General features: G+C 40.1%; 1 protein-coding gene across 1 annotated transcript in view; it reads left to right on the forward strand.

Annotated features, from left to right (window-relative positions):
• The window catches only part of ap3b1a (adaptor related protein complex 3 subunit beta 1a), a 229608-nt gene that overhangs the window by 67903 nt on the left and 135680 nt on the right, over window positions 1-26025 (forward strand). The window contains exons 8-15 of the mRNA XM_078396753.1: window positions 5362-5523; window positions 7383-7480; window positions 8777-8831; window positions 8924-8995; window positions 9128-9190; window positions 11813-11945; window positions 21936-22045; window positions 24947-25123. Of these exons, the coding sequence (XP_078252879.1) occupies window positions 5362-5523; window positions 7383-7480; window positions 8777-8831; window positions 8924-8995; window positions 9128-9190; window positions 11813-11945; window positions 21936-22045; window positions 24947-25123 (870 nt within the window). The remainder of the gene's footprint in view (window positions 1-5361; window positions 5524-7382; window positions 7481-8776; window positions 8832-8923; window positions 8996-9127; window positions 9191-11812; window positions 11946-21935; window positions 22046-24946; window positions 25124-26025) is intronic.

The following is a 26025-nucleotide window of genomic DNA, read 5'->3' on the forward strand; positions in this document are numbered from 1 at the left end:
ATGTAAATGACAAACAACAGTGGACCCAACACAGATCCTTGGGGCACTCCACTAGACACTGGCCTCCAACCTGACATACAATTGTCAACCGTTACCCTCTGGTATCTCCCATTCAGCCATTGTTGAATCCATCTTGCAACCTCACTATTAATACCCAACGATTTAACCTTCTTAATCAACCTTCCATGTGGAACCTTGTCAAATGCCTTACTGAAGTCCATATAGACAACATCCACAGCCTTGCCCTTATCAATTTCCCTGGTAACCTCTTCAAAAAATTCAAGAAGATTAGTCAAACATGACCTTCCAGGCACAAATCCATGTTGACTGTTTCTAATCAGGCCTTGATTATCCAAATAATTATATATATTGTCCCTAAGTATCTTTTCCATTAATTTTCCCACCACAGACGTCAAACTAATAGGTCTATAATTGCTAGGTTTACTTTTAGAACCTTTTTTAAACAAAGGCCAACATGCGCAATGCGCCAATCTTCCGGCACCATCCCTGTTTCTAATGACGTTTGAAATATTTCCGTCATAGCCCCTGCTATTTCTGCACTAACTTCCCTCAATGTCCTAGGGAATATCCTATCAGGACCTGGAGACTTATCCACTTTTATATTCTTCAAAAGTGTCCGTACCTCCTCTTCTTTAATCCTCCTAATTTCCATCACTACTCTACTTGTTTCGCTTACCTCACATAATTCAATATCCTCCTCGGTAAATACCGAAGAAAAGAAATTGTTTAATATCTCCCCCATTTCTTCCGGCTCAGCACATAGCTGTCCACTCTGACTCTCTAATGGACCAATTTTTTTAAAATTTTTTTTTTCAAGTGCCCATCCAAATGCCTCTTAAACGTTGTGAGTGTTTCCGCCTCCACCACCACCCCAGGCAGTGAGTTCCAGACTCCAACCACCCTCTGGGTGAAAAAGTTCTTTCTCACATCCCCCCGAAACCTCCCTCCCCATACCCTGTATCTATGTCCCCTCGTTGTTGAACCTTCCACCAGTGGAAGAAGTTCCCCGCCATCTACCTTATCTATGCCCCTCATGATCTTGTACACCTCGATCATGTCCCCTCTCAGCCTTCTCTGCTCCAGGGAAAACAACCCCAGTCTCCCCAGTCTCTCCTCATAGCCGAGGCCCTTCATCCCTGGCAGCATCCTGGTGAATCTCCTCTGCACCCTCTGCAAAGCTATCACATCCTTTCTATAATGTGGTGACCAGAACTGTACACAATACTCCAGCTGTGGCCTCACCAGTGATCTGTACAATTCCATCATTACCCCCCTACTTTTATATTCGATGCCCCGGCTAATGAAGGCCAGTAACCCATATGCCTTTTTGACCACCCTGTCAACCTGTCCTGCTGCCTTCAAGGAATTGTGTACCTGTACTCCAAGGTCCCTCTGTACCCCTGTCTTCCCTACGGTCCTTCCATTCATGGTGTACTCCCTCTAAGTTATTTCTGCCAAAGTGCACCACCTCGCACTTTTCAGGATTAAATTCCATCTGCCACTGCTCCGCCCATCTGACCATCTCATCTATATCTTCCTGCAGCTTGCAGATCCCTTCCTCGCTATTCACCACCCCCCCTACCTTTGTGTCATCTGCAAACTTGCTGACCATGCCCTGTACGTTAACATCCAGATCATTTATGTAGATTACAAACAGTAAGGGACCCAACACCGATCCCTGCGGCACCCCACTGGACACCGACCTCCAGTCACAGAAGCACCCTTCTACCATCACCCTCTGCCTTCTGTCATTAAGCCAGTTTTTTATCCATTTTGCCAAGGTGCCCTGGATCCCATGGGCTCTTACCTTCTTGACTAGTCTCCTGTGTGGGACCTTGTCAAAAGCCTTACTGAAATCCATGTATACCACATCCACTACCCCCATCTACCTCCTTGGTCACCCCTTCAAAAAATTCAATCAAGTTAGTCAGACACGACCTTCCAAGGTGTGCCAACCTGCCGTTCTGGGATATCCAAGTTGGGATGATGTGCTGCTTCGAGAGACATTACAGGTGGTGGTGTTCCACACACCCTTGTGTTCAAATGGCTTGCATGTTTAAAACTTATAGTTAAACCAAGATTTATCTGTAACAAATAATAAAACAACATGCGCGTTGAGCATTTATGAGCAGAGCTATGATTAGTCTATCAAACTCTTATCATGATTCTCATCTGTATGGATAAAGAGCTGCGATTGTGCTTGATTTTTAAGCTAGTCTAACAATTTGAGTTTTCCCCACACTATAGATACTTATTTCTCTAAAATAATTACTTGTTTTTATGTTCGCTTGCAAAAGGTAATTAATATATGCTTCACAGTGCATGTGCTGCTATCAGAAGAGATTGGTTTTTTTTGCCCTTGGTTGCTGGTTGCAGCTGTCTGACTGATGGATACTACAATAGTGCAGTCATGGTAAAGCACATTACAGCACCAGTACAGTATTTTGGGATAATCAGCAACTGCAGTTGAGGGGGGATCTCATTTAAACTTACCGAATAATGAAAGGCCTGGATAGAGTGGATGGGGAGAGCACGTCTCCAGCAGTGGGAGAGTCGGACCAGAGGGCACAACGTCAGAATAAAAGGACGTACCTTTAGAATGGAGATGAGCAGGATTTTTTTTTAACCAAGTTTTATTCCATGGAATTCATTGCCACAGGGCTGTGGAGGCCAAGACATTGGGAAAAATAAATCACCCATGATCAAATGGTGGAGCAAACTCAATGGGCTGACTGGCCTAATTCTACTCCTATGTCTTATGATATATTTAAACGGCCCTTCTTGGCTTTATTTTTGCAAAATAACTTTTCACAAACTGTTTTGAACCTTCAGCTTTTATAGCTACCCTTATCATAACGTGGGTGAAATTAAGAATGGAAGTACAGTTTTAGGTTTATGCTGCCAAATGGGAAACTAAGCGCCTTTTCAATCATTTAACGGATATATTACAGTTACAGTTTTTGCATGGTTACAATTTATACTTTTCCATTAATTTTGAGATTTGAAATTTAAAAACAGTGTCCATCAGCCTCATCGTGCAGCAGCAGAGTAGTTCATTCTTTGTCGCTTTCTCCTACCACCCTCAAACCTAAAACAAAATCAGATTGAAGGGTTGTTCCACTTCAGGCAAAAATTAATTTGCAGAAGTATTAGTAGAAGCAGAAAGGAACATGTCATTATATCAGTTTAGATGAGTAAATTTGCGTTCCAGACTGTAAATCACGAGGCATATCAGTATAATAATATGTTATATAAGAAAATAACTGCAGATGCTGGTACAAATCAAAGGTATTTATTCACAAAATGCTGGAGTAACTCAGCAAGTCAGGCAGCATCTCGGGAGAGAAGGAATGGGTGACGTTTCGGGTCGGGTCTGAAGAAGGGTCTCGACCCGAAACGTCGCCCATTCCTTCTCTCCCGAGATGCTGTCTGACCTGCTAAGTTACTCCAGCATTTTGTGAATAAATAATGATATGTTATCTACTTTTGTTTAGTAGAATTTAGCGTTGTTGAGTTAAGGCAGTTGTATCTGTGTTGTGGAACCTGCGATTGAAGGTGCATTTTCCTTGATAAGATTTAAAGTTAAATCTTGCCAGCGAACAAAGTCTGGCCATCGGAATAGAATCACAGCCGCTGCTGTTGTTTTGTTCGGAGACTACGATTGCTTTGTTATTTTGTTCATTTGCCCAATTGAATCTTTGCTGGTGTTCTTTCCTCCTTTGACAGAGCACTTGGCTTTTATTGCACTTTCTCACTGAAATGAGGTTAACATTAGCAACCCAGCAGCCTGTACAATTCTGGTCACAAACATTGTGCTTTTGTGGCACAGCATGTCAGTGTTCTGTGCTAGATTAAGCCGAATGATTTGTTTGCAGAGGTTTTTGGAAAAATTGTAAGTCTTAATGTATAATTATTTTTTTAAATGGAGTACTGTTTCTCTGAGAACTTGATTTGCAAGCTCTAGTTAATACGCTAAGCAGTGTAACAGTTATAGAAAGGATCTCTAAAATGCATTTATTTGTTTTCAAATTAAGCTTGGTGCACTGTGTAGGCTCCTAGTTTACAGAGCACTTTTTTATGATGGCCATTTTAAAAAAAGAAATGATGTCTTTTTGTTCGCATTGGCTTCTTGGTTCTAGTTTTGTAAACAAAAGGATTGTGTGGATGCTGGATTAATATATGGAAATATTATGCTGAAGGTTAGATCATGATGAGGATAAATTGAAAAAGGCTTGTACTTTCCCAGTTTTTGAAAGTGTTTTCGAAAAAATACTAGTTGATAAGCATGCTGAAGAATTTCCGCTCTCAGTAAGTTAATATTTCTACCAATTCACATCTAACTCCTAATTCGAGGTTATTTACGTTTATGTACAGCAGTAAAGTGCAGCTTATTGTTGCTCAGTGGAGTTGATGGCTTGCTGTCATCTCCATGGACATCTAATGCACTTAACAGCCGCGCCAAAGCTTGTTGTCGTGAAAATAGAGTAATTTTAGGTTGTGTACTATATGGGTTCATGAAGCGACTGATTTAGGTCTGCTTTTTCTTCACTTAAGGGTAGTCAATTCATTTATTGTGCTTTTGACAGGAAAGGCAATTGGTTCTGTGAGTGGAGTGGATTTTTAAAAAAGAACATCCTTGATAATGTTTCAAATGAGTGCATTTGCTTTCGTATTTGCCTGAACACTTTAATGTATTTTCGAAGAATAATTTAGTTATGAGTAGTCCTATACCTGCAACATGGGCAAAAATCAGCTCTAAGCAGTTAGAAATGGAAAAATAAACTTGTAGGATAACCTGGCTTTTTGGCCAAGGTTTTTGTGATTAGTTGATGAATAATCTTGAAATAGCTTCATTACTGTTGCAGAAAGTATGTACTTATTAGTAGTGCATTATGGACTGAAACTTTTGAGAATTGTGTAGATTGCACACAATTGTAGATTGTAATTCATCCTTTTAAGGGACAATGGTTGGAATGAATATGGTATTGAATTATACCAATTTTTTTCAGATGAATGTTCTGTAAGTAGAGTTGTGTACTGGACATATAAATTATAGCCATAGATATTTACAGCAGGGAAATAAATTCTTCAGCCATTGTCTGTTGGAGTAAAATGTGAGCTGGTTTCAGACAAATTGTTAATACTGCTTGTAGATGGAATGAAAATACACAACCTTTCTCAGTGGCTCTAACAAAAGCATATACTTGCAAGACTTTGTTTAAACTCATCTATTTTTGGATTTTATACTTTCAATTTATGAACATTAAGAAATATTGAAGACCTGTAAAGCTTATGGAAACGTGATGTTTTTGTTGCAATTAATGATATTTTTACTTTCAGGAAGATTTTCATGAAGCAGACAATGAGAAAGATTTCTATGACTCTGGTGAGGAAAAGAACAACAATGATGGCATTGCTGCAAAAACACCTTATATAATGGACCCAGATCACCGACTGCTCCTCCGTAACACCAAGCCTTTATTACAAAGCAGAAATGGAGCTGTACGTATTATGTTGTACTATATTAATTGTTGTGAATTAGTACATTTATGCCAATTTTGGTGGGTAAAGTTAACAAGGAAAGAAAAATTGCACATACAGTGTAATGCTCCTCCATACAGATCATCTCTAGACTGATGTCAGGGGAGGGGGCGGGACAAAGATAGAATGCAGTTGGAGACAGGAAGACAAGAGGGAGAACTGGGAAGGGGGAGGGGATAGAGAGGGAAAGCAGGGACTATCTGAAGTTAGAGATGTCAATGTTCAGGGGTGAAAGGATTCGGCTGCTGGAAGTTGCTGAGCGGAAACACATGAGATTTAATCATTGGCGGTTTTTAAGAAAGGAAGGTGATAATGAGAACCACTAGAGGAGAGGTGAAGGACAGGTGGAACCAGATAGGGTAGGGGTATGAGGTGTTTCTTTAGTGTTTGTTGGGTCCCGCTCTGGCAGTGGAGAAGGGCGAGGATGGACACACCAAAACTTGGAGAGATGCTGGACTCTTGACCAGAAAAGGTGCTGGAGGAGCTCGGCAGGTTCAGGCATTATTTGTGGAGGGAAAAGTCTGAAGAAGGTTCCGACCCGAAACGTCATCCATCCATTCCATCCACAGATGCTGCCTGACTTGCCAGGTTCATCCAGCACTTTGTTTTTAGCTTGAGGATACACAGATAGGTCTGGGAAGGAGAATTGAAATAGCAAGCAATTGATAATGGTTCAGTGTTGCATAATATGGAAGGGATGCAGACAGATTTGGTTTATGGTGAATGGGAGGCAAGTTGAGAACATTTTAGTAGTTGAATCTGAAGGACACAAGCACAGATAAGAGGATTAATAGCAAGTGAACAAAGAAATTGGGCCGAGCCCCTTGATAACTCCTGGCCAAATCTTTTCACCCTGGTTTCTGTGCTGATCTAATAAATGAGAGTGACCTGGTCCTATTATCTAATTTGATTTGTAGCACATTGTCCTTTTTTTCCTGCATGATGTTCAGCACAATTAACGACTTCACCCTATTAAATATGAACCCCTTTCTGGCCCACCATGGTTGTGTTTGTAGTTATCTTATCAGGAGACATTGTTCGATTTTCATAGCAAAGATGATTTACTTCTGCGGCCACCACACACAATTCATTTAACACTGCATTGTCTGATTGTGCCATACCAGTTATTAATGAAATATAATTAGCTCTAATTTAACATCTAGAAGATTGAATAACATTTATTTGGCTCATATCATAATTAAAAATCTTCAACTTTAATCCTGTGTTCTCTGTTCCTTTTGGAATTGATTTTGACCAAAGTTTGTAACCCTTTATCGCTGCCGTTAACTTTCGTCTTGATATTGTGGCCAAATGCTTTGTGAGTCTTGCCTGCGTCTTGTTATCTCCAGACATAACTGCTTTGGTAATCCGCTCATCGATTTCCAGAGTTTCAACATTTTTTCGTTTTGGGCTCATCCAAAAACTGGGAGCATCCATCTTTAATAGCCCTCCCCAAGCTTTGTTTGCTTTCCTTCACTCGTTCCTCACCATTGCATTGAATGCAGAATACTTTGTCACAAATTCATTCTAAATTCCATCCTTAGTTTTGCAGCCTTTAGATCTTTGTCGAGTCTGCAACACTCCTCCAACTCCTTTTGCCTATCTCCCGCCTTGAAAGTTCATAGGTATTTCTTTGGTGTGACTAGCATTGGTCTTTTTTATTACTTTAGTTTGAGCGCTGTAGGACATTTATTTCATAAGATACGCGAGGCAATTCCTTTCCTCACCCGATGACCTCACATGCTCACTATAAATTGCTGGTGATGTTTAATAATTGGGCTTTAAAAGTTCCCTGCTGAGGTCTGCTTTTTTATCTTCAGGTTGTAATGGGGGTTGCTCAGCTTTACTGGCATCTTGCACCAAAGTCAGAGGTCAGCATTGTTGCAAAGTCTTTGGTTCGATTACTTCGAAGTTATAGGTGAGTTGCTTGCTTAAATCTATTTGCAAGAATGTGGCACTAGTCCAATCCCTCCACTTTTCATGTGTTGAAGGTTTCATTCATTTGAAGCTATCAAATAAAGATTGATGACAAACTTAAATTGTGAAAATAGGTTGTTGGCTTCAGTGAATATCTGCAGCTTTAAAAATCTACCTTTTGGTTTGGGTTTTCTGTAGATCTGTGCAGGTGATTTAACACTGCCCCATCTGGTTAAGAGTGTGTTGTTGAGCCATTCAGCTCGGAAGGTTCCCAGGTTTCAGTGCCTGTTCTGTACTGTGTTAACAGATCTCAATTGATGAGGGAAGATGACTGATTAGAATGGGTTATTGAATGGATTAATGCAACTCATAGAATCCTAAAAATCTCCACGAGTAAATATTGGACAAATAAGATTACAAAATATCATTTCATTAGTTGAGAAGTCTCCAGGATGTAGCACGGTACATATTTACTGTTTCTGTTCCTGTGCAATATCATTAATTTTAATTGTGTCTTGCACTTGGACTCATCCCAAATTGAGTTGGAACACCCTGAGGTGGGAAGTTCTATTCTAGCAGATTACCTTGCATTCTCAACTGTTACTCGTCCTTCTGGGGTTAAGAGGCTCAACATTGACTCTAGGCCAGTCTGAAGTGGCAACACTCCATTAAAATGAATGGGGCCCAGCTGTAATCTGTCACGAGCAGCTGTGAAAGGAAATGAAGGTGTAAATCTCTTTCTGAAAACATTCAAAGATGATGCTATTTATTGTTCGGGTTAAAGTTAAATAAACTGGGTGTGTCTCTTGTGTCCAACAGAAAATATGTACATTTTCCACTTGCCAGGTTTTCCCAATTCGTGCTCCTTAGATTTAGGTTTAGGTTAATTATCATCGCCTGTACCAAGGTACAGTGAAAAGCTTTAAAAATAAAGAAACAAGGAACTGCAGATGCTGGTTTGCCAAGGAAAGACGCAAATTGCTGAAAGGTCTGAAGAAGGGTCCCGGCCTGAAACGTCACCTATCCATTTTCTCCAGGGATGCTGCCTGACCCACTTAGTTACTCAAGCAATGTGTGTCTTTCCAGTGGAAAGCTTTGTTTTGTATACTACTCAATCAGATTAGATAATACTATACATTAATACAATCAAATCAGTTACAAGTATGATAGGTAGAGCAAAACAGGAAGATACAGAGTGTAGAATATAATTTTCAGCATTGTAGCCATAGACTATTACCTAAAAGTTATATTGAATGGAAAATGTTATGTTTTCTAACTCTGATCTTTCTTTATATAGAGAGGTGCAGTACATTGTTTTACAGAACATTGCCACAATGTCTATACAAAAAAAGGTATGATTGTGTTAGTTTTTAACGAGAAAGAAACGATCTTTTAAATTTTTGAATCTTTGCAAAAACTCTTAAGGAAATTTTTTTTTTCTTAGGGTATGTTTCAGCCATATTTGAAAAGTTTTTATGTTCGGTCAACTGATCCAACACAGATAAAAGTTTTGAAGGTATAGTATTTTATTTTGTTATTTTTGTCTGCATTTTGATGAAAGCATATGTTGGATTGGAGGTCCAATATCTCCATCCTGAAAGTGCATTTGTTATTTTAAGAGATAAACATATTTTGTTGTTATGTACAGCTCGAGATTCTGACAAACTTGGCCAGTGAAACTAACATCTCGATCGTCCTACGAGAGTTTCAGGTGAGTACAGTAGTGGTTAATGTCTAATGTGGTGGATACCTTTGAATCTTTCAATATTCTAGTGAATATTTTGTCAGGAATAAAATAGAACAGTACAGTATAGAAGTGGGCCTTTTGGCCACCTGTCTGTGCTGAACAATGCCAACATTAAACTAATCTCATCTGCCTTCACATAATCCATATCCCTCCATCCTGCATATCCATGTAGCTATCTATAAACCTATTTAATGCCACTATTGTATCTGTTCATAATATAGCTCATAAACAAGAATTTTACAGTGTATTTAGGTAACTTCCTTGAATTTTTAGTATAATTTTTCAGGAAAATTTCAAGTTGCATATAAAATTTATGAAATTTGCCAGTAACATCTTCCAGTTAAGTCAAGGCGAGTTTATTGCCATCTGCATGAGTATGGTGAGGTACACGTACAATGAAAATCTTGCAGCAACTTTACAGGCACCTTGACTCAAGTTGGTGTCAAGTTAGGAAATGGGGAAGTACAACAAGATCTGGGTGTCCTAGTTCATCAGTCACTGAAAGGAAGCATGCAGGTGCAGCAGGCAGTGAAGAAAGCCAATGGAATGTTGGCCTTCATAATGAGGGGAGTTGAGTATAGGAGCAAAGAGGTCCTTCTGCAGTTGTACGGGGCCCTAGTGAGACCAAACCTGGAGTATTGTGTGCAGTTTTGGTCTCCAAACTTGAGGAAGAACATTCTTCCTATTGAGCGAGTGCAGCGTTTGTTCACCAGGTTAATTCCCGGAATGGCGGGACTGTCGTATGTTGAAAGACTGGAGTGACTGGGCTTGTATACTCTGGAATTTAGAAGGATGAGAGGGGATCTTATTGAAACATATAAGATTATTAAGGGATTGGACACGCTAGAGGCAGGAAACATGTTCCCGATGTTGGGGGAGTCCAGAACCAGGGACCACAGTTTAAGAATAAGGGGTAGGCCATTTACAACGGAAATGAGGAAAAACTTTTTCACTCAGAATGTTGTGAAGCTGTGGAATTCTCTGCCTCAGAAGGCAGTGGAGGCCAATTCTGTAGATGCTTTCAAGAAAGAGTTAGATAAAGCTCTTAATGATAGCAGAATCAAGGGATATGGGGAGAAGGCAAGAACGGGGTACTGATTGTGCACGATCAGCCATGATCATGGTGAATGGCGGTGCTGGCTCCAAGGGCCGTATAGCCTACTCCTGCACCTTTTGTCTATTGACTCGTACAACATCAATCGTAAATTATACAAGACTCTGCAAAAAAAAGGACGTCAATGCAAAAATACACAATGAGAAAACATTGGTAGTGCAAGAGGTGGTCCGTGATGTTCTGTTCCTGAGGTAGGATTAATGTTGTGCAGATTGGTTCAAGAACCTGATGTTTGCAGCTATTCCTGGACCTGGTGGTGTGGTACTTCCGGCTTCTGTACCTCTTATCCAATGGATGGGACATTCAGATCCTTGAAAATGGATGCCCTCTTCTTGAGACATCGCCTCGTGTAGATGCTTTGGTGATGGGGAGAGTTGTGCCTGTGACGGATGGGGCTGACATACCAGGCCACGATGCCGTCTACAGTGCGTCTGTAGAAGTTTGTTAGCATATCAATGACATGCAAAATCTTTAGTTTTTTCGTTGTGGAGATACAGCGCGGAAACGGGCCCTTCGGCCCACCGAATCCGCACTGACCAGTGACACACTTGGGACAATTTAAGATAGACACAAAATGCTGGAGTAACTCAGCGGGTCAGGCAGGAGTGTGGGGTTGAGAGGGGAAAAATTGATCAGCCATGATTGAATGGTGTAGACTTGATGGGCTGAATGGCCTAATTCTGCTCGGGTCTTATGGTCTTGCTTTACATTCCCCAATAGAAGTAGAAGTGATCTGTCCTCAGAACTTTGCAGATATTGCAGTTGAAGGGGCTATAAAATGGGGTTTTAAAATGGATCCACGGCATAAATCTTTGACAGGTTGAGTTAACCAAGAATAAGTTAACCAATAATCATTGTCTTAGATGACCGAAGAACAAAAAAATGTTGGTGAGAGACTACATATTGCCACTTGGTGGCACAGTGTGTCAATGTATTCTATTCTTGCTCAATCGTGTACCTTTTGGCTATCTTTCTTACTACCATAGTTTAGTTTAGTTTACAGGTACAGCGCGGACACAGGCTCTTTGGCCCACTGGGTCCTCACCCGCGATACCCGCACATTAACACGAGCCTAAACTCAAGGGACAATTTACACTTATACCAAGCCAATTAACCGACAAACCTGTATGACTTTGGAGTGTGGAGGAAACCAAAGATCTTGGAGGAAACCCGGGTGGTCATGGGGAGAACATACAAACTCCGTACAGACAATACCCGTAGTTGGGATGGAACCCGGGTCTTCGGCCATGCAAGCGCTGTGAGGCAGCAACTCTGCCGCTGCACCACCTTGCCGCTCTGTATTTTACCAAAATATAGCATTTAAATTAATGTTTAGAAGTTAATACTTGACCAGTATTTTAAGTAATAATTTCCGAACGTCATTTATATTTGTTATGGCATTTCGGTGATGCAGTGTTTGTAACGATAAAGTTGATCTGATTAATGTTCTCCTTATTTCTTTTCATACTCAGACTTATGTGAAAAGCCAGGACAAACAATTTGCTGCAGCCACAATTCAGGCAATTGGAAGATGTGCTACCAATATTTCGGAGGTTACCGATACATGTCTCACTGGGTTGGTGTATCTGCTGTCCAATAGAGATGGTAAAACATTACTTTACCCATTACTAGCTGCACACTTAGAATCTGTTTTGAAAGCAGAACCTTGTTCTTTTTGATCAAACCAGTAACTAGGCACTTGGAGAGGGGTCTCTTTCACCACAGTTAATGAGTTTTACGATTTCTATTAATGTGATGAGGTCCAACACCGAGGTTTCATTAAAATGCTTAAAGGTTGCAAATGTGAAAGGGTAAATGGACTCAACCAGTCCAAATTTGAGTTCATCCTTGATGCGGTCTAGGCTCTATCGTGAGAGATTGGTACTTCTGTCTCACTCTGTCATTCTCTCTCTGTCATTTACTTGTGCTTTCATGTGCTCTCTCACAGAAGCTGTTAGGTTTAAGTTGCTCTCTTGAGACGAGAGGCTTATAGAGGTGCCATCATTCAGATGAGATATCAAACTGAGGCTCAATTAGTCCTCCTAGGTGAATGTCAAACAACTCATGGCAGTGCTTGGAGCTTATAAACCTCGGTGTCCTGGCCAGGATTTATCATTCCATCAATGCTACTTCAGCTGATTATCTTGTCACTCACCCAGTTGCTCTTTGCTGAACATTATAGCTGTTGTTTTCTTTACTAAATGTCTGTGCTCACAATTGCTGGCATGAAGCCTATTCTTCCTTTGGACTTTCTAAGACCATATAAATACTTCCACCATATTTGGGTGTCGTCTAAAACCAGCCTATTTAAGGGCCTACCTCACTGGACCAGGAAATCAGCCTCTGTGACTGGTAGACACAAAAAGATGGAGCAACTGAATAGGTCAGACAGAATCTCTAGAAAGAAGGAATAGGTGATGTTTTGGGTCAAGACTCTTCTTCAGACTGAGTGTCACCTAATCCTTTTCTCACAGAGGTCTCACAGCTAAAACCATGCTGTGGGCTTAGGTTAGTGTTGGTTAGTTTCATTTAATGTTTTTTTTTTAAAAAAGGGCACAAAGTGCTGAAGTAACTCAGTGGGTCAGGTAGCATCCCTGGAGAACATGGATAGATGACGTTTCGAATCAGGACCCCTTGTGAGACTCTGAAGGTCTTGACCTGGAATGTCACCTATTCATATTCTCCAAGGATGCTGCCTGACCCACTGAGTTACTCCAGCACTTTGAGTCCTTTTTTGTAAAGTAGCATCTGCAGTTCCTTGTTCATTTAATGTTAAATTGCCATATGGCATTTAATGCGGGAAAATCTTTCAGCATCATGGAAGAATCACAATTCTTAGAACAAATCTATATGCACAGATTGTACAATATCTGACCCCAAAAATGACTTTTACTTTATTTATACCACATGTATTGTTTTAAATGCAGGTCTGATGGAGCAGAAAATTACACACCATTCAATCCTGCTGCAAAATAACAAAACTAAGATGGTTTTGTCATTTGCTCCTTGGACTGCATCAGAGAAGAAAGTCCTGGGGATTAATCTAAATCTTAATTAAACCATTAAACCATTCCTTAATATATCGGTCTTTTCTATGCTTTATACCGATACTTGGTTGTATGATGTTTTAGTTTATGAAGGTCAAAAAGAAAATCTAATGGTTTGAATTGACAATATTCTACTAAAATAAAAAGTGATTTGTGATTCTTCATTGTAGGTTACCTCTAAGCTTTGCTACATTTCAACCTTTTTGTCCATTGGGAATTATATGGGTATATTGTGCAAACGTAATGCATTTTGTTAGTGTTTGTGAGCTTTGCAGGTTACCTTTCAGATACAGGTATTCCTCACATTACAACGGATAAGATTATGATAAAACATTATATTAGGTGTAAATGTGTAAATTGAAGAGTTTCCCATTAGTTTCAATTTTAAAAATCTCTGTGTATTCCACAGCCCAAGACTGAAAGAAATCTAGTCATTAAAAACACCCCCACAATAGTGTTTGAAATAATGTACTAATACATTAACAATGAAATCTTAATTTAAGATGATAAAACTAAGCATTGTACAGACTTTTCAAGGTATTCAACAATTAAAGCATTTAAGAACCTTGGAGATCACCACACAAAGTGTTGGAAGAACTCAGCGAGTCAGGCAGTATCTGTGGAGGAATTGGACAGAAGGAGGTCTGAAGAAGGGTCCCAGCCCAAAACTTCAACTATGCATTACCTCCACAGAGGCTGCATGACCCACTGTGGTCCTCCGGCACTTTGTGTTTTGCTTAAGATTCCATCATCTGCAATTTCTTGTGTCCCCTTGAAGGACATGGCAGGCTGGACATATCATCTTGTGCTCGAATATAGAAATCAGTCATTTTGCGGTGCAGTAAAACAAATGTGACAACATTATTTCTGAGAATTATTTGTAAAAATCCAGGTGAAAACAGTCTTGGAGATAGATTCTTGGAAAGCAAGTAGACAAAATATAACTATAAGTAGAGGGGATTGCAGACTTGAGATTGCAGTCAAATCATCCTGATGCACTTGAACAAACCCAACCCATTTGCCAACTTGACATTGTCTTCTCGGAGACATTGGAGTCGTTTTGAATATTCATTTGGAATCTTCCGAGTGATTGATCAGAATATGCTTAAATTTACAGTCCAAAAATAGATAATAAAAATCAGAGTAAGGAGTAGACCTTCTGGGTCTTCGAGCCTCTTGTAGCAATCATTACAATCATGGCAACATCTTTTACGTCACTTATTTTGCACTATCCTGTTAATAAGCAGACATCTTTCACAATCTGCACTTTGAACACAGAAATAGATTCTCCACAGCCCTCCAGGGTAGAGAATTACAAATATTCACTGGTCTGACTTCTTTTCCCAGTATGAGTAATTGTTTTATAAGAAGATAACTGCAGATGCTGGTACAAATCGAAGGTTTTTATTCACAAAATGCTGGAGTAACTCAGCAGGTCAGGCAGCATCTCGGGAGAGAAGGAATGGGTGACGTTTCGGGTCGAGACCCTTCTTCAGACATGAAGAAGGGTCTCGACCCGAAACGTCACCCATTCCTTCTCTCCCGAGATGCTGCCTGACCTGCTGAGTTACTCCAGCATTTTGTGAGTAATTGTTTTATTCTTTATACTAAAAAATGTGCCCTGAATCTAGATCCCATGGTCACGGAAGGCATCTCTGCATTTAGCCTATCAAGCAGGTATAATGACCTTTAAGATATTTTGACAGGTATCTGGTAAGAAATGTTTAGAGGGATATGGGCCAAACATGTCAACGGGACCAGCTTAAATGGGGGTATTTTGGTTGGTTAGAACGCTATTGGCAACTAGAGAACCACTGAAACGATACTTAGGAAATTGACCAAAAATGTACAGCGTGACTAAGTTTCATCAAAACTCTGCCCAAGTACTGTAAAACATCTTTATTCCTGTATTCAAATCTTCTCAAAGTAACCTTAACCAAAGAAATCGTCTCAAAATAACCTCTGCCCACTTCGAACCAACTGAGATTTGCCAGTCAGGAAATCATACGGTCATAGGTGATTGGCGTAGAATTAAGCCATTCGGCCCATTAAGTCTACTCTGCCATTCAATCATGACTGATCTATCTCTCCCTCCTAACCTCATTCTCCAGTCTTCTCCCCATAATCTCTGACACCCGTACTGATCAAGAATCTATCTATCTCTACCTTAAAAATATCCACTGACTTGGCCTCCACAGCCTTCTGTGGCAAATAATTCCACAGATTCACCACCCTCTGACTAAAGAAATTTCTCCTCATCTCTTTCCGAAAAGAATGTCCTTTAATTCTGAGTCTGTAACCTCTGGTCCTAGACTCTCTCACTAGTGGAAACATCCTCTCCACACCCACTCTATCCAGGCCTTTCACTATTCTGTATGTGTCAATGAGGTCCCACCCTAATTTTTCTAAACTCCAGGGAGTACAGGCCCAGTGCCGACAAACGCTCATCATAGGTTAACCTACGCATTCCTGGAAGCCAATTGCGGATGGAGGCCCAAGGTCAAAGTCCAGGAATTTAGACATGAGTTTATTTGTATTATGGTTGAAGGCTGAACTGTGGTCAAGGAATACATCCTGACATAGATTTTCTTTATTGTCAAGGTGATCCGGGGAAGAATGTAGTGCTTGGGAAATAGTTTACTCCATAGCCCTACGTTTCCTGTCTTCAAATTGCAAGGGGTCTAGATTGTCGGGAGACTGGAGGAGATGTGGGCATTACCAAACACTTCATTATGGTCAATGTTAGAACTTCTGGGTGGTCGCCATTGACTCGCGTCACTTTACTTATTTTGGGGACTTGAATGATGGATGCTTCCTTGAAGCATATGGGAATAATAGACTGAAATGAGAGGATGAAGACATTGGCAAAAATTGTGGTCAGTTGTTTGGCGTATGATTTCAGAACCTGTGCAGGGACTGAAGTTAAGCCTCGAGCCCAACGGCACCTCATTAGTCTGCCATCCGGAGATGGTTCCCTCTTGCTTTCTGCCCAATAACCAATTTCCCTCCACTCCATGCAATACATTGGTGATCGGTTTCCTGTACTGAACCATACAGAAAGCCTTTCAGAAATCTGTATCCCTTCGTTATCACCTCTTCCCCAGCCAACAATGGGCCATAATGGGCTCCACCCTTCCTTGGTCATCTATTTCAGTCTGAAGAAGAGTTCCTACCTGAAAGTCACCCATCCTTTTCCTTCAGAGATGCTGCCTCACCTGCTGAGTTACTCTGGCACTTGGTGTCTATTTCCAGAAATCCAAATGTACTCCGGCCACTTGTTCACCTTATCTGTTCTACTAGTCTCATATTCAAAGGGTGCCTTTTATAAGTTAAGTTGTGCCCATTCCTAATATTCTTTTCCAGATGCTGTCATTGCATCCCTCGTTATAGTTTCCAATATTTTTCTTACCATCTGTGTTTGGTTATGGGTTGGTAGTTCAATTTTCTCTCTTCATTCTCGCACTTTCACCGTTGCTATTCTCCAATCCACAGCAACAATTCCAGGATCGATAGAACTTTGGAAGTTGATAATCAGAGCATTCATTGGGATATAAATCATTGGGTACTTGGGAGTTATTAACTTCCACGCTCATCACATTTTCCAGTACTTTGACGAATAGTTAATAGTCTTTTCTCATTTTAGTTCCTTGATTCACTAATATATCTGGCTGGTTTTTGGATGTCTTTGAAGGCAGGTGAAAAAAGGTTATTTAATACATCAGTCATTTCCTTATTCGTCAGCGTAAATTCTTCTATAAGCGGCCCATATTCGCTTTCACAACTCTTCCTTTTTAACATAACTGTAAATTATTCTCACCCATCTACTCTGATTCTTTTTTGACTTTCTTCAATATTTCCCAGGTCCTTTCAGGCGAGAGTCTTTTTTTAAGTCTTTTTCTTAAGTTAACATAATTAATTTAGGTTCCATCATATTCTGGTACGCTCTTCCCCAACTAACCCTTCTCGACGGGGTCCACTGATGGCCTTTTCTGTAGTTGCTTCCACATCTAGAAAAACAGCTTGTGCACATTCCGTGAATTCATCTTGCTCGTAATTACAGCAAAATTTGATTTGTACTATCAATGTGCAAGTAGAAATCTCTCGTTACTGTGTTACTCCTATTACATGCACAACTAATTTCCTGATTTATGCCATGCCCAAAATTATAATTATTCTTTGGAGGCCCAATATAACTCCTGCCTTTTACTATTTCTTGGGTAGACACAAAATGCTGGAGTAACTCAGCGGGACAGGCAGCATCATTGGAGAGAAGGAATGGGTAAGGGTTTCAGGTCGAGACCCTTCTTCAGACTATTTCTTATCTTGTGTCAAGTTGATTCAAATCTGTCAAGCCAAGATCCTTTCCCACCATTGCACTGATCTCCTTTATTATTGCTACTATAACCCTCCCTTTGGTTTTCTGACAATGAAATAGTACCCATTTACTTCTGTGTGTCATTAATATACTGTATCTATCTTATTGTGCACATTTGTGGGCATTCTGGTATAGTGCCTTTAATTTTGTCATTTTAATATTTTCCTGTACTTTGACCACGTTTGCTGCTTCACTGTGTTCTTGCTGTGCACTTATTTCATTTATTCAGTTTCTAACTTTTCTAACTTCCCTTTTTGCACGATTTGTCTTTTGATTTTTTTTGTGGTTCCCAGCTCGCTATCAAGCTCGTTTAAATCTTCAATCGCACTAGCAATGATATTAGTCCATGCTGTATGAAACTGCAACCTGTCTGATGTGTACAGTTCCGACGTGCCCCAGAAATACTTCCAATGCTTCAGAAATTTGAAGTCCATCCTCCTGCATCATCTCTAGCCTCATTTATCGGCTCCACACTTCTATTTCTCTACCAGTAAGTGCATGGAACATGGGTTAATCGACCTACCTTTTAAAGTTCTGCTTTTTCACCTCTTTCTTAATTTTGTATGGAACCTGTAGGACTTCATTGCTTTTTCTATGTCACTGATACTGATTATGAACATGGATGCCTGTCAATTTCATGATGTTCTGCAGCTATTTATTCGCATCACTGAGGAACTATCATCCCCGACAATTTCCCAAAAAGTACATTCTGTGAGTGAGATTGACTCAGGGGCCCTATTTTAGCTGCCTGCTCCTCTGAATTATTCTGATGGTCACCCATGCCTCTTCCCTCATCTGTTAATCTTCAGTATGACCTTCTCCCTAAATGTGCAATTTACAAAGTGTTCATCCTTGTTGATGCACCACAATGACTCCAGCCACTGTTCACCCTCAGTATGACTTCCAACAAAAATGGTGGCGCAGCGGTAGAGTTGCTGCCTTGCAGCACCAGAGACCCGGGTTCGATCCTGACCACAGGTGCTGTCTGTACGGAGTTTGTACTTTCCGTGACCTGCGTCAGTTTTCTCCGATATTTCCGGTTTTCTCCACACTCCAAAGACGTACAGGTTTGTAGGTTAATTGGCTTGGTGTAAAAGTGAAAATGGCCCTAGTGTGTCTAGGGTAGTGTTAATGTGCAGGGACATTTAATGTGTCGGTGCGGAATCGGTGGGCTGAAGGGCCTGTTTCCACGCTGTATCTAAACTAAACTAAAAAGGTGAACATAATCTTTGATGCTGGAAGTATAGAGCAGGGTTAAGTCAGGGCATCCCACATTATTGGTTTGTCCTGCTCACCCCTCTTCCAGCTTTCTCTTTGTCTCTTCTCACACCCTCCAATCGGTCTGAAGAATGGTCCCGATCCAAAACATCACTTATCCATGTTCCCCCGAGATGTTGACTGACCTGCTGAGTTACTCCAGGACTTTGTCTTTTTTTTGTGTAGACCTGCATCTGCATTGCATTGCATTGTTATGTTGTGGGGTTGAGAGGGAACGATAGAGCAGCCATGATGGAATGGCAGAGCAAACTTGATGGACCGAATAGCCTAATTCTGCTCCTACGTTATGAATTTATGAACTTAGCAATTTTAGTGCAAAAGTGGGTGCTTAATTTCAGCACCGACTTGGTGCAAGGAATGGCCTGTTTCTGTACAACACAGAAGTTAATAACTCCATTTACTCCACCCTTCAGGGAGCGATTTCCATTGTTGTGTTCTGTGCAAATACTGTGGTTGGTTTCAAGGACTGATTATGTCAAGTGGAACCCATTATGTCAAGTGGCTGCAGTTTGTTCAAGGCATCTTTGTCAACCTAGCACAGCTGCCAAACTGCTGATAGCATTCTTGTTGACACAGCTGCACCTATGATTTTTCAGTTGTTGGGTGTATTCCTTATAATATCATGAATGACTCAACAGTAGCTTTCACACTGTCAATATGAAGTACAATAGAAATGGGTTAAGGGCTGGTACTCTATTAATCTTTGCTATTAATTAAAATTAATAACTATATATCTCCACCTCGAAGGTTAAGTCTTGTACATTATACTGAAAAAGCTTCAGAAATCGAAAGAGTGTAAATTGAGGTGTATCTGTACATAAAGAACTAGAGAACCAGAGGACATAAGTTTAAAGTGGGAGGTAAGATTTAATAAGAACCCGAGGGGTAACTTTTTCACACAATGAGTATATGGAACGAGCTGCGGGAGGAGATAGTTGAGGAAGGTACTATCGCAATGTTTAAGAAACATTTGGACAGGTACACGATAGGAAAGGTTTAGAGGGATTTGGGCAAATATCCGCAAACGCAGGCGGGTAGGACTGGTGTAGATGGGACATGTTGGCCGGTGCAGTCAAGTTGGGCTGAAGGGCCTGTTTCCATGCTATATGACTCTAAGGAACTTATACCATTTGTACAATGTGAATGATATACCTTGATAATTTGAGAGAATTGGAGGCGAGTTTATCAAATTCCAGGTATCACAAAAAGCTGTAGTAACTCAGCGGGTCAGGCAGCATCTCAGGAGAGAAGGAATGGGTGACGTTTCGGGTCGAGACCCTTCTTCAGACTGATGTCAGGGGAGGGGGCGGGACAAAGAAAGGATGTAGTTGGAGACAGGAAGACAGTGGGAGAACTGGGAAGGGGGAGGGGAAAGAGAGGAGGCCCTAGTGAGAGCCTCATCTATAATGGAAAAGGGGAAGCCCCATTTCCTGAAGAATGAGGACATCTTTTTACAGGGGACAGGGTGAGAAGAAGTGTAGTCAAATTCCATGTTAATTTGAAAAATCAGATGTCCCAGAGAACACTTCTATCTATGTAGCCTCACTGGACATTTCCCAGAAATATCCTAAGTACTGCTGTGATGTTCTTCCAGATCAAAAACACAATGGTGCCTCCTCTTTTCCTGTTCATTGATTCATGTACAAGGAACATGCAGGTCCCCCTGAAAACCTGTTAATTTTCCTAATAACTAACTGTACCCGCATTCTATCCCTTTGCAAATCATACACTCGGGGCACCCTCTCTGCATCTGACATCTGCAATATCTCTGCCATTTAGAAAATGTTTTAATTAGCAGTTTCAAATTTTTGAGATAACAACTCATAGCTCTGCCTGCTCTCACTTTATCGGTATTTCTCCTATTACCTCCTTCCTCAACTCTACACAACTTACTTTCCCATCTATCGTTGTGTCCTCAGCATATTTAGCATTCATTTCCTTGGGTGCCTTAATCCAAGTCATTAATATAAATTGTATCAAGTGCGCAGCACTGATCCCAAAACATCCACAGTCAAAACCAGCCAACTTTCTATCCAACCAAAAATTGCTTCCATTCCCCACCTGTGAAACGTTATTTTCACAACAGCATTTTATGCAGAACTTTCTAAAATTCCTTCTGGAAATCTTAGAAAAGTATGTCTGTCAATTCCCATTTATCCATAGCAGATGTCACATTCTCCAGCAGTTCTGGCACATTGTTCAGATGTGCTTGTTCCCTTTAAAAACTCACTTTTAAATTTTATCCAGTGCTAAAAAAATTATTAACTGCTTCTAGAATTTGCCCAATGATGGATGTTAAGATGATTGGACTATAGTTTCCTGCGCTTCTCCTCTTGAAGAGTAATTATATTTGTGTAGGAAGAAACTGCAGATGCTGAAGAAAAGTTCAGACCCGAAACATCACCATCCTATTTCTCCAAAGAAGCTGCCTGCCCCCTGCCCCACTGAGTTACTCCAGCACATTTTTTTAATCAAGAATTATATTTGTTATCTTTCATTCTGATGGAAAATTAAAACCAATGCATCAAAAATCATGGAAACCTCTCTCAATGTACTGGGATGCAGTCTGTCTGGACTTGGAGCCTTGCCAACCTACAGTTCCAATCATTTTGCTCAATACCAGTTCTTTAATGATTGTAATTTTCCCAAGTTCCTTCCCTCCTTCAATTTTCCAATTTACAGGTACTTCTGGGATGTAATGGAGACTGATGCAAAATATTGTTGAATGCCATTTCCTTGTTTACTTCAATTCCCAGACACGCTGTATAACCAGTGCCCAATTTGTTAACTTTTCTTATTAATATCTGAGAGAAACGGTGGTAAATTGACCACTGCTTTTGTTGAAGCCTGGTTCAAGTATTGCTGGCATAAGGTTTTTTTTTTAACATTCTACAGAAAATGTTGTCGCAGAAAGTGTCGTGGTTATTAAGAATCTGCTCCAGACTCAGCCATCACAGCACTGTGAAATCATCAAACATATGGCCAAGCTTCTTGATAAAATTACAGTAAGTGTACTTTAAATTCTAACTATTCAAGGAGAATGGGTGTTCATATTTACTAGTTAACTACCAAATGCAGTAATATCCGCATTTTATTACCCATTTTCTGTCGCTATGCATTGGCCCATATGCATGTTTGGTTGTACGACATATCGTCTGAAATGCTTCTTTGATCACAAACTCAACTGATTTCAATTTATCACAATATTTGTTGTTAATTTGGCTGTGTGATATCCTACTGTTCCAGCGCTTGTGATTTTATTCATGGCTTATTGATTTTTGTATTTTTGTTTTAATGCACGGAGGTGTCTTGGAGAGAATTTCCTCATTGCCATTTCCTCTCATCCAAGTCATTCGCGTAACTTTAATACGGTAGAGCAAAATCAATAAATTATATATTTTAAATTGTGAGTGTTGGCAGTTCTACATTCCTTTTACTATTTAGAGTGTTCTAATATCAAAATTTGATATATGCCAGATTGAAGAGCAGGATCAATACTTTCTGTGCAAGCTGAGAAAATAAATGTATTTGGTGCCATTAAAGTTGCTTCTCAGCCCCCCCCCACCCCAATCTCCCAACACTGTGAATGGTCTAACTTGTATTATGCCATGCTGATTAAAAGTAATGTTTATGACATAATCGTAGATCATTTAAATCTTCTAAGCTTAACCCTCCAGACCTTAACTCAATTATAACATCCAGGAACATTTTGAAATGTCTTTATTGCTCCACATGGCAGATTTTTTTCACTCCCTTAGCTGAAGCAGTAGTATTTGTTAAAAAAATGTGTTTCCCAACTGATAATTTTAACAGTTATCTTTCTGGGAGATTTTATTTTGCTGTCTGGTTTCACGTTTTCGGCTTAATTGGATATATGTTTTACCCACACAATTTAATGGTCCAGATTTTACTTTCATCAGCATGTAACTAATTCAACTTGAACAATACTGTTCACATGGATTTGGCAGTCTCACTGGTATGGATTTTATTTCCCCCATTGTCAGTTGTTAGGGACTTTTGAGCACGTAGCAATAAGTAATATCACCATGCCAGCTGAGCAGCTGGTCACATTGAATAATTCTCTGGCAGCAAACCAGAAAGTGAAAGCTGTTAATTTTATACTAACTTTTCAACATTGTTTTTGTAGTGTTTTTAAAAATAAAGGAGTATGAGATTAAGATAGAGGATGAAATATCATCAACTGAAATAAATTATTAATTTAGTTTAGCTCAGAGATGCGGCGTAGAATCAGGTCCTTTGGCCCACCGAGTCCTCGCCGACCAGCAATCCGCAAACGCTGTCACTATCCTACACACCAGGGACAATTTTGCAATTTTTACCGAAGCCAATTAAACCTACAACCTGTACGTCTTTGGAGTGTGGGAGGAAATCGGAGCACACGAGGAAAACCCACAGGTCGCGGGGGGAATGTACAAACTCCGTACCGACGGCACCTGTAGTCAGGATCGAACCTGGATCTCTGGTGCTGTAAGGCAGCAACTGTACTGTTGCGCCACTGTGCCACCTTTACATCCTTGGAATATAGAATTTATATTTAGTGAGAAAGCTGATTACTTGTAATTTTGAAATTTTACTCTATTTAAATACATGTTTAGGTTTATTATTGTCATGTGTCAGCTTTGATTTGGGTGATATCCAAATTGATTAGATATGCTATACATAAATTCATTCAAATTAAGATACAGAGTGAACCTTGCGTGCAAAGTTTAACATTTTCAGTCATTTTTATGGCGAAAATGGTTGTAAACCATTGCATTTCTTGTAATTTTACTGATTTCCGATGATTAAACTCAGAAGGTTGCAAAACATGGGCTTGTTCCAATGGCTGCTGTTAGATTTATTTCATTTAAATAGGAAAGGGTCATTATCCCCTTCCATTTATCTCATTGGAAATTCAAGACGACATGGTGGCACAGCGGTAGAGTTGCTGCCTTACAGCGCCAGAGACCCGGGTTCGATCCTGTCTACGGTTGCTGTCTGTACGGAGTTTGTATGTTCTCCCCATGATCTGCATGGGTTTTCTCTGGGAGCTCCGGTTTCCTCCCACTCTCCAAAGACGTACAGGTATGTAGGTGAATTGGCGTGGTAAAATTGTAAATTATCCCTAGTGTGTGTGGAATAGTGTTAGAGTATGGGGATCGCTGTTCGGCATGGACTCGGTGAGCTGAAGGGCCTGTTTCCACACTGTATCTCTAAACTAAACTAAAGACAAACTACATTTGTGACTGCATTTACAACTGTACTTTTGCATGTTAGTGTGTTGGGACTTTATTTACTTTTGTCCATTTACTTTTTCATGCCTCTTGATAAAACAAGTAAGTGCTGTAGAGTGTTTTTTTTAACATATCAATTTCTTTTAGATTTAGATTTAGATTTAGAGACACACCTATTTTACCTATAATATTTTCATTTCAGAATATTTATGAATGAGTCCTATCAAAAAAATTTAATTGATCTTTTACAAATTGGTTGTATTTCAGATTTTAATTGTTCATTCCTTCAGAACTGTTATTGATCTGTTGTACTATTAAATTTGAGTACGTTTAAAAAGGAGACGAGGAGAAAATATCTTTAATCAGGGTGGTGAATCTATGGAATTCATTGCCACAGACGGCTGTGGAGGCCAAGTCAGTGGATATTTTTGAGGAGGCCATTGACAGATTCTTCATTAGTAAGGGTGTTGGGGGTTATGGGGAGAAGGCAGGAGAAAGGAGCTGAGAGGGAAAGATAGATCAGCCATGATTGAATGGCGTTGTAGACGTGATGGGCCAAATAGCCTAAATCTGCTCATGAACTTTTTCTATTCTTATTTTATCCTCTTCTTGCTTATTTTCCCTGTTACTTTACATTTTCTATTTCCTTCCATGCTCCCTCTGTTTCCCAAGGTATCCATGGCACGCGCAAGCATCCTGTGGTTGATCGGTGAATACTGCGAGCATGTACCAAAGATTGCACCGGATGTCCTGAGGAAAATGGCAAAGGGTTTTATGAATGAAGAGGAGATAGTGAAACTGCAAATTCTAAATCTGGGAGCTAAGCTTTATCTAACCAATCCCAAGCAGGTAAGAACTCCACGGAAGTAAAATTGCTTTCTGCCCCCCCCCCCCCCCCTCCATTTTCTCCCCACTGTGAATCATTCAGAGTTACGAGTTGGCCTTTACAATCTTGATGATATATTTGAAACAGTTGCGTGTGCTTTATTACTTTGGAATTTTCTGGCAAGTTATATATAACTATGAAAGGAACAGACGCCAAACATTGAATGTCAAATTTTGACATTTAGGTTTCTGCATTGATTTCCTTCACTGTTAATTGTTTGACCAAGCCAGGTTGTCTTGACAATTCATTCCCTGTTATTTTCGGTGTGGAATATAGTTGTTGCATAATCTCTCCATGATAGATGATTTATAAAAATACAAGAATTGTAAAATACTTGAAATATTTGAGAATCGCTGTTACAACCAGTAGAAAGAGTGTGCAGGGCTGTCTTTTCTGCTTTTGTTTTTCGATTTATTGCATTTGTGACAATATGATCAAAACTAATATGAACAAGAAACACTAATAAATGAACGGGCAAAAAATGGTGTCCTGCATAATTGTGGTAAAGTTAATCTGCGCTCCCACATTTTCCTCAACTTGCCTGCTGCCTTCGATATTGCTAATCAAGCCCATTTGATGCTTCTGCACAGTTGTCCAATTAGATGGCACTGTGCCTGTCCGCTTTCATTCTTATTAATCCAACTGGCACATAGAAACATAGGAAATAGGTGCAGGAATAGACCATTCGGCCCTTCGATGGCTGATCATCTAAAATCAGTTCCATTCCTGCTTTTTCCCCATATCCCTTGATTCCTTTAGCCCTACGAGCTGAATCTAACTCTCTTGAAAATATCCAGTGAATTGGCCTCCACTGACTTCTGTGCCAGAGAATTCCACAGATTCACAACTCTCTGGGTGAAAAAAA

This window comes from Rhinoraja longicauda, chromosome 3 (assembly GCF_053455715.1).
Source record: "Rhinoraja longicauda isolate Sanriku21f chromosome 3, sRhiLon1.1, whole genome shotgun sequence".
In the NCBI taxonomy this organism is placed as follows: Eukaryota; Metazoa; Chordata; class Chondrichthyes; order Rajiformes; family Arhynchobatidae; genus Rhinoraja; species Rhinoraja longicauda.